The sequence below is a fragment of the Oncorhynchus keta genome, chromosome 14 (genome assembly GCF_023373465.1).
Source record: "Oncorhynchus keta strain PuntledgeMale-10-30-2019 chromosome 14, Oket_V2, whole genome shotgun sequence".
Classification (NCBI taxonomy): domain Eukaryota; kingdom Metazoa; phylum Chordata; class Actinopteri; order Salmoniformes; family Salmonidae; genus Oncorhynchus; species Oncorhynchus keta.
Window position 1 is genome coordinate 58,956,703 of NC_068434.1, and position 17,536 is coordinate 58,974,238.

Below are 17,536 nucleotides of genomic sequence, written 5' to 3' on the forward strand. Positions count from 1 at the left end.
ACAATCTCCACAAACTCTGTTTTTCCCTGCCAAAAGCTATTTAAGACTGACAACTGCATACTGCACACCCCCCAACATACACACAAAGCAGTCTATTTAACTCCAAGATCATCAAGTGTCTAAAGCCATCCGTGTAGATGCCAGTTGTAAAGAATGATTAAAACATCACGCTGCAGTGGGATGGGGCCAGGCGTGTTGCTGACTGGCAGGGGCACCTTGAGCACTTAGTTATCTAGGCCCCCTCACAGAGTCCCTGGATTCCATGGGTATCGCACCTCCTAAGCCCCAGCTTATAGGGTTTTGCTGCTTTATCCAGCCCGGCAAACACAAGCGAAGCCTAAGTCTTTAACGCCAGCGAGACTGGATCATCTCTGAGGGGAAAAGGGAGCAATGAGAGGAGATGGATGAAGCGGGACGGGGCTTAATTGTTCTCTACTGTCAAAACAAAATGAGATTGTGTGGGGCTATCTATCCCTCATAAGCACAGCGGCAGAGAGGATATAATGGACATTTTTCTACGGTTGCATTATTCCCTGCTAATCAACCACAGTATAGATGCTTCAGATTAACTAACTTCTCTCAAGACATCAATGAGTGGAGTTTTTTGATCTATGGCACTATGACACTGTTAATTGGCAAAATAAAACAGCGAGGCGCTGAAGCACATCAGCCAGACGCAAGGAAATTCAAATAGCCACACCTGGCCTAAAACCACATGCAAACAACCGTTTGTGTTAACAAACACCTGGTGTACTATCAGGTGACTGGCTCCTCGGCGTAACCCTTGGTTTAGCTTTATTCAGCCACGATAATAGGCGGCATCTTTGGCAGACCGAGTGTGGTTGGCAGAACTTGGCACATAGGAGAGCATCAGAGCCAGGGTGTGTCACGCTGCTGCCCATTTCAGAGGCGTATTATTACATCACATAATGTTTCAGTGTAACACAGTAAAACCTTGATAGTGTCTCACTTGAATGTACTGCGACACAGAGTCATGGAAATGTGTATATTTTTGTTCTAAAATGGCTAAATCTATGGATTGAATTAGCCAAAACTTGACTTGAAGTTCAGTACCTTTCTTCAAGTCGAAATGCATTCCACCCATTAACGTTTGCACCGTGGTGACGAGCGCGGGATATGGCTCAAAAACGTACCTCAATCAAGGGATGGAAGATGGCATTGTACTCTTAATTATCCCATTATCCAAAATGACAAATCGAGAAGATTAAAATACTGCTTGGTTTAACAAACAATTAAACTGCCATTTGCGTCCTCATGCTAGGCTAGCTTTAGCATTTACTAGCATAAGGACGAAAAATGCTGATTCATTGAGAACGAGCAGTATTTCAATGTTCTTGATTTGTCACTTCGGATAATAGGATTGAGGTACGTTTTCGAGCCGCATCCCGCGCTCATCAATGCGGTGCAAACATTATGTGTGGTGTGCGTTTCGACCTGATAGGAATCAGATGCATTTACTGTTGCTCCTCAGGTCGGCTAGGATTAACAGTCCCACAGTATTCCACCTGAAGATAACACTCAAAACATTACAGAGAAAAACAACCAAACAGAATGCAGAACACCAACTACGTACAAATGCATACATCCCTACCAGAATCTTAAAATGTGTGCTTAAAACATGTCTGAGAGAAAGAGAGAGAAAGAGGGAGAGGGGGGTGTCTGTTTGAGATCCTCCAGATGTTTGCCTATAAAGACAAAGTACTTCAAAAGGTGCTGAAAAGACTCCACCCCCCTTTTCACTTCCATGCTGTGTAATGCTTTCTGTCCTGGGGCATTTAGGAAATGACATAGACCTGTAATCATGGGGCCGATGGTCACCATTTCAGCAGAAACAGTGGAGGCCATGGGCCATTTCCCTTATTTCATGCACAAACAAATTTCCTTGGAGATTTAGAAGATGGTTAAGCCTACTTACTGGGGAACTAGAACATGACTCTAAGTAACAGATGCGTATTATTCAGCCAATGACATTACTCTGTGTGTGTCAACTTGTTTTGCCGTTTTCCCAATGCACTACAATAGCTGTGCATCCTATGCACAAAATCCATCTGCAGTTTATGGAGGGACGATGGTATCCTTTATATGCTCTACTCTTTTCTCTCAGAATATTTATATTGTAAGACAGTATTTTTGAATGAGCCCCAAGAGGAGTGGCCTCAGTAAATCTTGGGCAACAGGATCAGCGCCACGTTACGCTATTTTATCCTATGTTACAATAAAACTACTATATATATGTATAATAACGGATGGAAGTTGCCTGCCAGTGAGTGCATTAGCAGAGCAATCAACTCTCATTCGATGGGACATCAGGATGACCGCATAGGTCAATAGTGCTGTAGATCAGTAGGCCTATGAATGTCACATCCTCTGCACTGAGCTTCACACAGAAGCCATGGATTCATTTCAGCATGACATCATTTTTCTCAAGTCTTTCACCAGGCAGTTCGGCCTGGCAAGAGAGACTAGTTTAAACTGTGACTCAAGCAGTGCAATGAACATTACTCACTCATCCAAAGCATGAAGGCGTTCTCTCAAATGCCACCATCAGGTAACAGCACAGGATTGCAGTGCAGGCCTTCAATTCCCTGTTGATGGGGCCATTGGTCGAGGCACGCGAACTGACTCTTACTAAGAGGTCTGGAGCACACAATTCGCGAGGTCTACCAATAAGTATACCAAAAACACAACGTTTTTGTCGCCATTCGATCATCAGAGGGCACGAGCCTGTGTGAGACTATGGGCATGATACTGACTGACAAGGCATACTGATCAAAAGTAAAAGACAACATCAGCATGGCAATATTACTTTTCCTTTTCGGTATGCCTACACTTAAATGTAGCTATAAAAGGGTTAAGGCTACCATCTCATCTCGTTAACCAGCCTAGGTTCGTTCCCCTACTCACCATCAACCTCTATCACCCTGAACAGACGGCTGGCCTCCGTGCAAATAAGTAAGGCAAATGCGCAGTGCACCAATTCAAGGCGTAAAAGTGCGCAAAAGCAGGCCTTTCCTTTCCAACATACTTGTAAACTTGGAAGAGGTCATTAGCGCAAACTTCACCAACCAATTGCATGTGTCAAGGTATGACTCCATGAAGCTCACGAGGACTGTTTTGAATTTCAAATTGATAATGTGGTATTGTGCGCCACCTAGTGAGTATAATGACATGGACCACTGAGTGAAAAATAATCTGGTTTACAGAATTAGGCCATTTTATTTTAGGCAGAGCACGGTCTGTAGTGGTTAGCCAGTAATCTTCAAGTAGTCTCCCGTTTAGTCGGTCAAATCATAATGTTATGAATAAAGTTAAAGACTTCAGTTTCATAAGGAATTCAAAACATGAATTTTGACAAATGTTGGCCTACTGGAATAAGGTACTCACCGAGAGATGTTGTCTCGACCGTCCACACAGTTTTTAATACTACCTGATCTGGCATAGTGCGCTTTGAAATGTCAGTCCTCGGCTGCATTTTCATGAATGGGGATATTTGCTCTAAATTACTGTTTAACTTCTATGTAGCCTCCATTTCACAGTCCACCGAGGAGTTCGTCAATTGACCACGAGTGCACACTAAACATCGGAAACCCTCGGTCAAAATCAGATAACAGAGGGGTAAATCTGTTATTTGTGCTAGTTGACCAAGTTCAACAAAGACAGATATGCTCCTGTGCCAGAGCTAGTTTGAATTACACATGATTTGTACCCTTGGTATTTAGTGAAATAATGGAACGCTCCCCCTGATTGAGCAATGGCAAACCGGATTTAATTAGTATAGCCTAATTTAAAAAGGTTGTTGTTATATTATAACGACGAGTGGATGTCTATACTTTAATCCTGTAATTCACTTTAACTTCTCAAGACCTTATGAATTACACGGGGCTATAAAATCAAATGGAATCTGCATATTTAAACAAAACATATCATTATAATCAATTAATTCTAATACTATATGATCATCGATGTTTTTGACTTTGATAACTAAAGGGCTAACTGTTGTTATAAATCCTTGGTCGTGGCGTGGGCCACCAGTCACCTATGATTTTGTTGGATGTCGAGAGAGTGTGCTGTGTTGTTCCCAGAATTGGCTTTGGGAAAAGGGTTATCGATCGTACTGATAAGCAGCACATTTAAAAAGGCTGGGACATTGTCTTACTAGAAAATAACGACAGATACAAAGAAGGGAGACGGTCTGGGGATAACAGACCGAGAAAAGCATCAGAAAAGAGAATTTGATATAGTCAAGAGCAAAATGACACTTGCAGTTACTGCAGTGTGCATGGTCAGCGTGTTTTTCGCTGTTGGAGTTGTTTGTCTGCCACTGTCAGACTCGGGGCCTCATATAGCCAACGGATGGGGACAGACGGTCCGGCTCAGACATCTGTATGCGGCCAAACACGGATTGCATTTGCTAATCAACGAGAATGGCAATGTGCACGGATCTCCTGAGCAGAGCTCTTACAGTAAGTAGGCTACCACTATGAATAGAGCTGCGGTGATAAAGTAGCATGTTGTTGAGACATGGAGACCCTATTAACTTTGCCATCTTTGAATATCACTGGCAAGGTCATTCACAATATGTATTGGAGACTACATGACCAGAACTCATATTCTGGATAGGTTGTTTTGATGAAAGAGGTGGTGAGCTTTTGGTTGAGGATTGTAATTGGCATCATTTGACAAAGTCATTTGAAAACGTGTGAGTATGAATTTGAAATTTGTGGATTTTAAAATGGTAACTCTATTATGTTGTTCATAAAATCTACATACATCAGAGATATGCCTAATAGTCAATCAAATTCATTTAGAAATTGTGTAAACCTGTCTAAACTCCAAAGAGTAATATCCACTTTTAACTGGCTTTACTGCAGCAAATAAAAAGGCAATTTTGAAAGCATGGTTTGATCAGGAGGCTCACTTGAACACTCTTTGGATCTACAACTTGTTATCTATCTCCTGGAGGGATCCACCGCTAGAATCAACAGAGCTGAAGCCACCACAATATCCACCTGGTTCTCAGCCATCTCCTTCATAACATCCAAAATAAGAAGAGGAGTCAGCTCATGTCCAAATACTGAACTTTTCCCATTTCATCCCAAATTTGAGATATTATTCAGATTAGGTACAATATAAACCCGTGTTTTATGTTTTGTCTTGTCACGTGTTGTGGTTGTCTATTGGTATGACCTTATGTATTTCTGTTACTGTTTTAGTATTATTTGGAAATATGTAATACTTTTTAATTTAAAGTCAACTGAATGACCTGTTGTGTTGATACAGGTTTGGTGGAAATCCGACCTGTAGACACGGGCTGTGTCGCAATCAAAGGAGTAGCAGCCTCGCAGTATCTCTGCATGGAAGGGAATGGAAGACTGTACGCATCGGTAAGTCACATTTGACTTTTGATTGTAACATTTATTTCACGTTCACATTGATTGAACAATTTCAGATGCAGCTCCGATTTGTGAATAACTGCAAGTCATAGTTTGGAGATGCATATAATGTTACATTAATAATAATAATAATAATACATTTCCATACCAGATTTAAAATACATTTGTCAAATACTGAGAAATATATAGGTTTACTATAGGTTATATGGCACTGCAGCAACCTTTGTCCACTGTTAGGGTATAGTTAAAACCTCATTGGAAAGGAACAGGAATAACAGCCTTGGCCTCTAGTGACTCTGTGTACCCTATGCAAATAGCTCTCGAAGAACTTCTGGCAGGAGTCAGTCAGGATGACACACTTTGATGAAGAGGATCTGACAAATAGCCTATGTGTGTCACTCCATATTCACTAAACCTTATTTTCTCCCTCCTCTCCCCAAAGAAAACCTATATGAAAGATGACTGCTCCTTCAAGGAAAACATCCTCCCAGACGGCTACAATATTTATGTCTCTGACAAGCATGGGACCCTGGTGAGCCTGGGTGGCAGCAGGCAGAGGCTCCAGGGTCGAGACAGAGGCATTCCTGCACTGTCCCAGTTTCTACCAAGGGTGAGCACCCTGCCCCTGGATATAACAACAGATTTGGGGTTGTCAACCCACCCCGAGCAAGGCCCTCAGTCAGGCCTGGACATAGACACTATGGATGCCTTTGGGAAACTTTCCCAGATCTCAATCCAAAGCCCCAGTTTCAATAAGAGATGAGCAACTGATGGTGCAATCTATACTAAGAAGCTTCTACATCTACAAGGTGTCTCCAATCTCATAATTCATTTTTGGCACATGACATTATACACCACTCCAAACATACAGGCCCAAGAAGAACCGGATTGAAATCAATTGTAGTATTTATTTCATTATAATTTTTTAAAACTTTACTTTTAGCCATATTATTTAATGAAAATACTTGATTCATGTATTTGGAAAAACAAATATGGGGCTCTGTATGCACTTTGTCTACATTTTTGTAGATGCAGTCGAAGTCGGAAGTTTACATACACTTATTTTGGAGTCATTAAAACTCGTTTTTCAACCACTCCACAAATTTCTTGTTAACAAACTATAGTTTTGGCAAGTCAGTTAGGACATTTACTTATGTCATTTTTCCAACAATTGTTTACAGAAAGATTATTTCACTGTATCACAATTAGTGGGTCAGAAGTTTACATACACTAAGTTGACTGTGTCTTTAAACAGTTTGGAAAATTCCAGAAAATTATGTCATGGCTTTAGAAGCTTCTGATAGGCTAATTTACATAATTTCAGCCAATTGGAGGTGTATCTGTGGATGTATTTCAATGCTTACCTTCAAACTCAGTGCCTCTTTTGCTTGACATCATGGGAAAATCAAAAGAAATCAGCCAAGACCTCAGAAAAAAAATTGTAGACCTCCACAAGTCTGGTTCATCGTTGGGAGATATTTCCAAACGCCTGAAGGTACCACGTTCATTTGTACAAACAATAGTATGCAAGTATAAACACCATGGGACCACGTAGCCGTCACACTGCTCAGGAAGGAGACGTGTTCTATCTCCTAGAGATGAACGTACTTTGGTGCGAAAAGTGCAAATCAATCCCAGAACAACAGCAAAGGACCTTGTGAAGATGCTGGAGGAAACGGGTACAAAAGTATCTATATCCACAGTAAATTACATAACCTGAAAGGCCGCTCAGCAAGGAGGAAGCCACTGCTCCAAAACCGCCATAGAAAAAGCCAGACTACGGTTTGCAACTACACATGGGGACAAAGATCGTACTTTTTGGAGAAATGTCCTCTGGTCTGATGAAACAAAAATAGAACTGTTTGGCCATAATGACCATCGTTATGTTTGGAGGAAAAAGGGGGAAGTTTGCAAGCCGAAGAACACCATCCCAACCATGAAACACGGGGGTGGCAGCATCATGTTGTGGGGGTGCTTTGCTGCAGGAGGGACTGGTGCACTTCACAAAATAGATGGTTTCATAAGGAAGGAAAATGATGTGGATATATTGAAGCAACATCTCAAGACATCAGTCAGGAAGTTAAAGCTTGGTCACAAATGGGTCTTCCAAATGGACATTGACCCAAGCATGCTTCCAAAGTTGTGGCAAAATGGCTAAATGACAACAAAGTCAATGTATTGGAGTGGCCATGACAAAGCCCTGACCTCAATCCTATAGAACATTTGTTGGCAGAACTGAAAAAGCACGTACGAGCAAGGAGGCCTACAAACCTGATTCAGTTACACCAGCTCTGTCAGGAGGAATGGGCCAAAATTCACCCAACTTATTGTGGGAAGTTTGTGGAAGGCTACCCAAAACGTTTGACCCAAGTTAAACAATTTAAAGGCAATGCTACCAAATACTAATTGAGTGTATGTAAACTTCTGACCCACTGGGAATGTGATGAAAGAAATAGAAGCTGAAATTAGTAATTCTTTCTACTATTATTCTGACATTTTACATTTTTAAAATAAAGTGGTGATCCTAACTGACCTAAGACAGGGAATTTTTACTAGGATTAAAGGAATTTCAATGTATTTGGCTGAGTTCTATGTAAACTTTCGACTTCAACTGTATTTGTAAATACTTATGTATTTGTACAGCTTTTTTTTTTTTTAAATAATTAGGCCTTAATTTGAACTCATATGTGTTTGCATTTACATTTTCAAATTTACTAAAGACACCATGTGAAATAATTTGTCCAAATGTGTAATTGTTGTCACCTCATTGTTGGCATACCGTGTTATTGCAATGCATTTTGATAATTCAATCAGTCATCAGATCTAGAAAGCCATATTGATGATTAGTTTCTCACAGCAGTTTTTGGTTTAACAAGACTAACCAATGCAAAAAAAAAAGGTGTTTATTATTGGCACACAGTGTAGTCAATTCTAGCACGTTGAACATTTTCGAAGTCGCACAATTCTTTATCAGTTTTGGAACTCTAACAAACATCATTATCATCCATTCCTCTCGCACGCTCTTGAGTTTGTCCAGAGTAGCTTTGATGATTCAGTGTATGGGCTTATTGTACACTGAAACGACATACAACAGTATAACAGATGTAATCTGTGTTAGTATTTTATTATGATTATTTCCAATGACTTGTCACAGGGGGTTGTTTGTGCATTTGACATTTTAGTCATTTATCAGACACTCTTTTCCAGAGCGACTTACAGTTAGTGCATTCATCTTAAGATAGATAGGTGGGACAACCACATGTCACAGGCATAGTAAGTACATTTTTCCTCTTTACAATAGCTATCAGCAAAGTCAAACATTGGTTTCCTTACCCTGTAAATCAAATAAAAACAATTTTATTTGTCACATGCGCTGAATACAACAAGTCTATTTTAATTTTATTTAACCTTTATTTAACTAGGCAAGTCGGATAAAGAACACATTCTTAGTTACAATGACGGCCTACCCCGGCCAAACCCTAACCCGGACGACGCTGGGCCAATTGTGCGCCGCCCTATGGGACTCCCAATCACGGCCTGTTGTGATACAGCCTGGAATCGAACCAAGGTGTGTAGAGACGCCTCTAACACTGAGATGCAGTGCCTTAGACCGCTGCCCCACTCGGTAGACCTTACCTTGAAATCCGGGTGGCCATTTGATTAATTGTTCAGCAGTCTTATGGCTTGGGGTAGAAGCTGTTAAGGAGCCTCTTGGACCTAGACTTGGCGCTCCAGTACCGCTCTGCCATGCAGTAGCAGGGAGAACAGTTTATGACTTGGGTAACTGGAGTCTTTGACCATTTTTGGGACCTTCCTCTGACACCGCCTCGTCGAGGTCCTGGATAGCAGGAAGCTTGGCCCCAGTGATGTACTGGGCCGTATGCACAGCCCTCTGTAGCGCTTTATGGTCAGATGCCGAGCAATTGCCGTACCAGGCGGTGATGTCAGGGGGAATGGACCATGATAGTTTGTTGATGATGTGGACACCAAGGAACTTGAAGCTCTCGATCCGCTCCACTACAGCCCCATCGATGTGAATGGGGGCGTGTTCTGCCCTCCTTGTCCTGTAGTCCACGATCAGCTCCTTGTCTTGATCACGTTGAGGGAGAGGTTGTTGTCCTGGCACTACACGGCCAGGTCTCTGACCTCTTCCCTCTAGGCGGTCTCGTTGTTGTCGGTGATCTGGCCTACCAATGTTGTGTCATCGGCAAACTTAATGATGGTGTTCGAGTTGTGCCTGGCTGTGCAGTCATGAGTAAATAGGGTGTACAGGAGGGGACTGATCACTCATCCTTGAGGGGCTCCTGTGTTGAGGCTTAGCGTGGCAGATGTTGTTGCCTACCCTTACCACCTGGGGGCGGCCTGTCAGGAAGTCCTACGGTTTCCAGGATGATGTTGTTAATGTGAGCCATGAACAGCCTTTCAAAGCACTTCATGGCTACCAACATGAGTGGTAGTCATTTAGGCAGGTTACCTTGGTGTTCTTGGGCACAGGGACTATGCTGGTCTGCTTGAAACATGTAGGTATTACAGACTCAGTCAGAGAGAGGTTGAAAATGTTAGTGAAGACACTTTCCAGTTGGTCCGCGCATGCTCTGAGTACACGTCCTGGTAATCCGTCTGGCCCTGTAGCCTTGTGAATGTTGACCTGTTTAAAGGTCTTGCTCACATCAGCAACGGACAGCGTGATCACACAGTCGTCTGGAACAGCTGGTGCTCTCATGCATGCTTCAGTGTTGCTTGCCTTGCGGCGAACATAAAAGGCATTTAGCCCATCTGGTAGGCTAGTGTCACTGGGCAGCTCGTGGCTGGGTTTCCCTTTGTAGCTCGTAATAGTTTTCAAGCCCTGCCACAGCCAAGAAACCATAAGTAGCAGAACGGAGTGCTCGGGTTGGGGTGTAGGGTTTGTGCATAGCCTGAAGGTAGGGTTGGGGCAGTAGCCTACTAAAGATATAACACATGAAATATACTGCCATAGGCAAAGTACTAGGCCAGTATGATAACTGATAGGCCTACCCATGCATGGACAGAAATTCAGCGAATGCTAATCCTGTTATTTTTTAATCAATGTTTTGTCATTCATATAAACAAAAATGTTTGTTTGTTTTCTGTATTTTCAAGCAGCTTCCATCTCCTGGTAGGCCTTTTTAGGGTAAAGAAAATGAGTACTTTCCTTGCACTCAGTGGTGGAAAAGGTACTACATTGTCATACTTGAGTAAAAGTAAAGATACCTTAATAGAAAATGACAAGTAAAAGTGAAAGTCACCCAGTAAAATACTACTTGAGTAAAAGCCTAAAAGTATTTGGTTTTAAATATACTTAAGCATCAAAAGTAAATGGAATTGCTCAAATGTACTTAAGTATCAAAAGTAAAAGTATAAATAATTTCAAATTCCTTATATTAAGCAATTTTTTTGTATTTTTTTATTGACGGATAGCCAGGGGCACACTTCAACACTCAGAAATAATTTACAAAATAAGCATGTGTGTTTAATGAATCTGCCAGATCAGAGGCAGTAGGGATGACCAAGGATGTGCTCTACATAAGTGTGTGAATCAAAATGTATCGACTACTTTTGGGTGTCAGGGAAAATGTATGGAGTAAAAAGTACATAATTATCTTTTGGAATGTAGTGAAGTAGAAGTTGACCAAAATAAATAACCAGTAAAGTAAAGTACAAATTCCCCAAAACACTACTTAAGTAGTACTCTAAAGTATTTTTTACTTAAGTACTTTACACCACTGCTTGCACTGGGTACTGCTAGAGCACCTTACTCATTGAGATACATCCACTGGCTGTTAATTAAGTGGCAATGTTCATGGTGTTAGTCGTCATGTTCATTGTGAGATGTGACAATATAGCTCTTAATGTAATGTTTATTTTCAACACTAGCATCTCTTTACTGGTTTTATCTGTAACCTCGGCTCCAACAAACTCCAATTTAGTAGAGTGCAGTGATATGCGAGCTAACTGTTGGGCTATCCAAAGCAATGTTGTAGCCACAAATTAATGTTTGCAGAAGTGAGAGCTGTTGGCTAGGCTAGATAGCTAACCAAGTCATCTTTCTAATATCCGATATACTCTTTTAATACTCTTCGAAAATGGCCCACAAAAGTGAAGATAGGCTAAACACTGCCTTGCTCTAGTTTATTTAGCTAGCTGGCATGATGCCTGTCTGTTTATAGTTATGGTTAGCTAGCTAGAGTTGTAGCAATGTTCCGTGATTACGTATGAGTTTCTAATGATTTCAGGTTCCACGTAGAGGGGTACCGCAAGGGGTTCGATGAAGGCACGCGTCAAGGAATCCTTGATGGTATGAAACATGGAGCATCACATGGCGGCAAGTTTTCAGTGGAGGAGAGTTGAGCATCACTCAGTCAGGGTTATGTCTATATTGACATCAAAAGTTTATATTTTTTTGCACTTGAACTAAACCTAACCTGCTACGTTAATTAACCCTACCTACTGCGTAAGTTCTAACATGCTACAACAAGCCAATTCTGACAAACTGTAAACCATCTAGTCAAAGATATTAAACTAGATGATAGGAACACTGTGGACAATTTTCAGCAAGTTGCAACCATGAAATACAGAAATAAACAGTTTTCCATAAACAAGGTCTAAATCATGTTTGATGCACTCTGTAAGTATTTTTTCAGTACTGTTTAAGGGGATAGTTTACCCAAAATTCAAAATGACACATTGGTTTCCTTACCCTGCAAGCAGTCTGTGAACATGGTATGACAGCAATCCATGCTTTGGTTTAGTTTTGCTGGCAATGTTTCCACATGCTAACGTTTTAGCATTTGTCACAAATCCCATTCATCATGTGACTGATATTGTAATTTTTCACACATCATGTTCAAACCATCCAAAATGTTCTCAAATGGATTGTGAAGCTCAACAAAATCACTTAAGATGATTTGAACTTGATGCACAAAAAAATGCTAACATCGGTCCCATGACTTGAATGGGATTTATGCCACAAATTAGCATGTGGAAACAGTGCCAAATAAACTAAACCTAAGCATGAATTGCTGTCATACCTTGTCCATTGACTGCTTATAGGGTAAGGAAACCAAAATGACATTTTCTGTTTTTTTTGTGTCTTATTTCTTGTTTGTTTCACAATAAAAACATATTTTGCATCTTCAAAGTGCATCTTCAAGTGTGTAAATCAAATGATACAAACCACCCAAAAGCCTATTTTAATTCCAGGTTGTAAGGCAACAAAATAGGAAAAATGCCAAGGGGGTGAATACTTTCGCAAGGTACTGTATCATCCAGCTGGAACAGTAATAATGGTCTGACTAGACACTCTTTTTTAATAGCTATTCAAAACCCCAGGGCAGGCATGGCAAACCAGTGTTGTTACAGCAGCTGATTTGTTACTCACCTATAGTCATACATATGATTTTGTTACTTGCACATTACACGTATAGGCTTACTGGTTTGTTAAAGAAGTGTGATTTGAGTTTTCCAACAAATTTCTCGCCAACTGCAGATACATTTCTAAACTACACTCACCTCTTTTTATAGGTTTCCTTCTATTATGGATTTGGAATCACTTGGAAATGGCTTCATCAAAACAACACAGATGTGAAAGCCAGGTTTGACCTCTCATCTGCAGTAATACAATGCCTATAGCTCATCTACTCATCGGTCGCTTGTTCCTGTTGACTTTCATGCAAATAATATGATCTTCAGTCTGTCTATTTTATGTTTCGTGAAAAAGGCTGAAAGCCTTGGAATCTCCTCTTGGGTTGATTCTGAAGTTCCCCCATGAAGAACCTCAATATGAAAATCTACAGGAAGACTATCTCACTGAAACCACATTGTCACGCATAGGTGTAATAGGTGGCAGGGAAGTCAGGCGCAGGAGAGTCAAATGGAGTGTAATAAAGTTCCAAGAGTATGCTCAATAACAATAAATGTACAGACAAACAAACAAAACATGGGTACGAAGACCCGACGCGCACCTATACAAACAATCACACTACACTGACAACAAATCAATCTCTGACAAAGACATGAGGGGAAACAGAGAGTTAAATACACAACAGGTAATGAATGGGATTGAAAACAGGTGTGTGGGAAGACAAGACAAAACCAATGGAAAATGAAAAAAGGATCAATGATGGCTAGAAGACCGGTGACGTCGAACGCAGAGCACCGCCCGAACAAGGAGAGGCAACGACTTCGGGAGAAGTCGTGACACACATGTCAATTGTGTGAAGAAGCTCTTAGAAACCAACAAATGGTTAACTCAACTGTTTTTCAATGTAAGGTTCATGGTCTTTAGATTATCCATGACCTAAACTGACCGCTGGTTAGCAGTGTTTTCCATGCTCTTATTTTGATGTCTAAACTAATGTCTACTGAAAAAGTAGGTACTGATCTTTAGCTCCCCTTAATCTCTTTCATCTTCAGGTCTGCTCTCTGTTAAATGTGCCAACAGACTTCAGTGATTATGTGATGTCTGGGGGATATCCTTCTGAAGGGAACTGGCAACCCTCAGCTTGAGGATCTGAAGGGGGTTCCTTGAATGCAACCTTTCCTGTAAAGCATTGTGGCTTTGAAGACGAGAAGATAGGAGATTAGTTGAGGAGGAGGAACCTGGAGTTGGGCCTGCTCTTATGTAAACAGGAGGTCCTGAGTTGATCTGTAGCGCTAACTGACTTTTAAGGGTGGAGTATAAAGTATGCTATCAATTGGTACTATGAAGAATTGGTGTTTTCGAATGGCAAAGGTTACGATATCAATTGGTGGGGCATCAGTCTAGTTTAGAAATATGGTGTGACACAAAGTGAACTGCAAGTGCTACATAGGCCTAACTGGTGTTATATAGACCAGGGTTTCCCTAACTCTGTCCTTGGGACCCCAAGGAGTGCACTTTTTTTTTTTTTTGCCCTAGCACTACACAGCTGATAAGAATAATAAATGTATCACCAATCTTCGATAATTTGAATCAGCTGTGGTGTTAGGGCAAAAAACAGAATGATCACGTCTTGGGGTCCTCGGCGTATATAGTCCTGGATGTTTAATGCTTTGTCTGGGTGGTAAAGATAGCTGATTTTCATCAATTATTTTGTAACAAATTCTATATAAAAGGAGTGAATATTAAAAAATTCTACACAAGGTTCCAAATGGAACTAATAAGGGTTCTATCGCGTGCTTCATATATATACAATAACAATAACATCCCTAAAAGTTCTATACAGAACCCTAGTGAACACTTTTTTTCTAATAGTGTAGATCCATTTTGAGTGACCTCCTGGTTGAAAATGAGTGCTGTGAGATTGCTAAAACTACTGGTCGATGTGAAATAATCATATTAATACTAAAAAGCTATTTCTTTCAAATCCTTGTGTGAAGTATGTATGTTAACATATTCCAATACATTTGTTTCCTTTTGTATTCACACTTGCTGAAACATTTTTAAATGGTCACATGGCGATGCATCATTTCAGCGGTTGAAATGATCAACAAGTAGTAGGAAGTTTTATGGATAGCCAGAAACTTCAACTCTACTACAACATCCCCACCGTGTGGTCAATGAAAAATATCACACGCATGTTCTAGTGAGCTCCTCTGGCTGAGATAATGTGGAAGAGTATGGAGACAGATCTTCTCCATCAGCTATATGAAATAAGTGATCAAAACCACAATTCTTTACTATGCGATACAAACCGAGGTGGTATGTGTTTCTAAAACACTTTTTTTGGTAAAATGACTTCATATACAGTATGACAAATGACAGGAGAGTTGATTCACCTGCCAGAGACACAAAGCAATCACGGTCTGTTGGTTTTGTTCACCCAACTCCATCCCCATGAAATTCCACCACTGGGCCTTTCAGCCTAATTTCATGGGTGGTCAGCAGTCAGTTCATGTTTGGCCCCTTCTCCTGGGTCATGTGTGGGATTGGCCTCTGGCTGTAACAATGGTATCAATAGGCACCAGCGATGGCAGGGGCTGCGGAGTGCTTGTTTTTAGTTTGTGGCCCCCCTTTCTATACAATGTACGGATAAAAATTCAGACAACCAGATGGGGAGGTGGGGGGGCAACGGTGGTGGGGGCCAGTGGCAGCTGGTTGATGCACTGTGCAGCAGCAGGTGAACACTGCCCCGCGGCACCTTCTGAGGGGGACAGATAAAGCCCAAATGAGCTGGAGGGAAGGAACTGCTTATCTTTGTGCAGTCTGACCTGATTCGTAGTTACTTGTGTGTGCCTGAGTCCAATGCAACAACAAAAAAAGAACAGAGGGAGAGAGGGTAAGCCAGTGAATGAAAGCTGTAGCAGCACTGTTTCTTTGATTCCCTGTGTTGGGCAAGCAGAGTGGATGGGGCCAAGGAAAGGGAGGAGGCAGAGAGGGCTATGGGGGCACCGGAGGGTTTAGAGAATGTTCTGGAATTTCTGGAGCAGGTGGCGAGTGGTGACATGAAAAGAAGACGTGACAAATGCAACCGCCAGGCACTTTGAGGAAGAAAAAAACAACAAACTAAATGGAGGCAGAGTTTTTCACTGCCTTGGTGCCTCATGTTCCCCCCCTTCCCTCCCCCCAGGGCCCTTATTTCATGCTAGCATCAGGGCATGTAGATCTGAAGGATGCCAGTATATATTTTCATGCTTCAGTTTAATTTTTTTTTTTTTTTACATTCATTACGATTAATCTTGGCACCTAGAGTCAGCTACTCAATTTAATATTATAATGTTGATATGTATCATGGTGAAAGTCAGGAGATTTCATCACTTTTTAAAAGACCTTGATCCATGATGTTGCCACAAGCTGCTTAAAGGCATGGAAGGATCAGGTCAGCACAGTATTCGCCTATGTGGCTGCCTGGCATAGAAACTGTTTCCCAATGGCATTAGTGAGAAATGCCTAATTCTCAGTTGTGAAGGATTGCACTGCATCATAGCTACAGACATGGGTAAAAATGTTGAAAGGATACCACACTTAGTTAGCATGTCCTGACGAGTCCATCCATGTACCCTTTGATGGCACTTGGGTCACAATGTTGATCCTTCCTCTGAAACTGCAAGTGCTAAGATGTCAGAGGCTGAGGACACTGTATTAATCCAAACCTCAGATGGCCACAGGTTTATGTGAAATACTCAAGTGTTCCTTCGCAAATACCCAGGGCCTTAGAGCAGTGGGTACCGTCTTTTCTTTACTCTGGCTCATCTGAAAGCCTTTGACATTTTCTTGTGACCTACCCAACAATCAGCTGCTTTTACACAGTGGTGTAAAGTACTTAAGAAAAAATACCTTAAAGTACTACTTAAGTCGTTTTTTTGGGGGTGTCTTTATTTATATTTTTTGTCAACTTCTACTTCACTGGGCCCTTCTGGTAGTAAGGGACTCCCAGCCAACAGAACTATACATCACGGAGTGATGTGTACGAAAATGGTCCCCAGTGTTAAAACGCAGTGCTGATGATTGGCTAAAGAGCTGATCTGACTGGTCAGATACGGATGCAAAAGGTTTATGATACAATCAACAACAGGTTAAAGCTATGGCTAGGATTAATAAATCATTCGTGAAACAGTTATAACCCAGGGCTAGGGTTCGATGAAACATTTTATGACAGTTGTTTCGATGCTTGTTAAATAGTGAGCATTATAGCTGCAGTTTTTTTTTTATCCTTTAGTTTATAAAAGCTATAAGATGCATTACGTGGCATGATGTTGAGAGAGATGTCGGTGTGCCAGCAGGGATTTGGTGCCGCATAGCCTAATGTACTGAAACCCTTTATCCACTGTTTGTCCAGCTCACGATTGCAGGGCTGTGGGAAAGGATTAAAATTTCACGCCTTTTTCTTTATAGAAAACCCAGATCAAAGGAATTCCTTGCGTAATAAATCAATGAGTACTGTCACACACATGCTTTCACCAATAGCATGGGTAATCATTAGACCCACAAAAGCATTTGTACTTTAGATTTTGGAAAATGTCCTCAATATCAGTATGTATATCAATGTTGCTTTTTGAAAAACTATTCAGTCACTGTCAGCAATCTATAACTTCCTATTCAAAATGGATAATTACAACAAATTCTTATTTACAATGACGGCCTACCCTGGATGAAGCTGGGCCAATTATGTGCAGCCTGGATT

The 17,536-nt window shown here is 41.2% G+C and overlaps 1 protein-coding gene and 1 long non-coding RNA gene across 3 annotated transcripts in view; one reads left to right on the plus strand and one right to left on the minus strand.

Moving 5' to 3' along the window:
* The window catches only part of LOC118393711 (uncharacterized), a 63,520-nt gene extending 59,756 nt beyond the window's left edge, over window positions 1-3,764 (minus strand). For both annotated transcript variants that reach the window (XR_008064142.1, XR_008064141.1), the window contains exon 1: window positions 3,406-3,764. This is a non-coding gene — a long non-coding RNA (uncharacterized LOC118393711). The remainder of the gene's footprint in view (window positions 1-3,405) is intronic.
* Window positions 3,765-4,004: 240 nt separating this feature from the next.
* fgf19 (fibroblast growth factor 19) lies at window positions 4,005-12,451 on the plus strand. Its single transcript, XM_035787497.2, has 3 exons — window positions 4,005-4,484; window positions 5,302-5,405; window positions 5,857-12,451. Exons 1-3 carry the CDS (start codon window positions 4,274-4,276, stop codon window positions 6,175-6,177), a joined length of 636 nt encoding a protein of 211 aa, XP_035643390.1. The 5' UTR covers window positions 4,005-4,273; the 3' UTR covers window positions 6,178-12,451.
* The last annotated feature ends 5,085 nt before the right edge of the window (window positions 12,452-17,536 follow it).

What these genes read in the sequence shown, in the direction of transcription:
- fgf19 (XM_035787497.2), top strand. Translation starts at nt 4,274, where the DNA reads ATGACACTTGCAGTTACTGCAGTGTGCATGGTCAGCGTGTTTTTCGCT. An exon ending in TCCTGAGCAGAGCTCTTACA is followed by an intron (nt 4,485 to 5,301) that starts GTAAGTAGGCTA and finishes GTGTTGATACAG; the next exon opens with GTTTGGTGGAAATCCGACCT. An exon ending in ATGGAAGACTGTACGCATCG is followed by an intron (nt 5,406 to 5,856) that starts GTAAGTCACATT and finishes CTCTCCCCAAAG; the next exon opens with AAAACCTATATGAAAGATGA.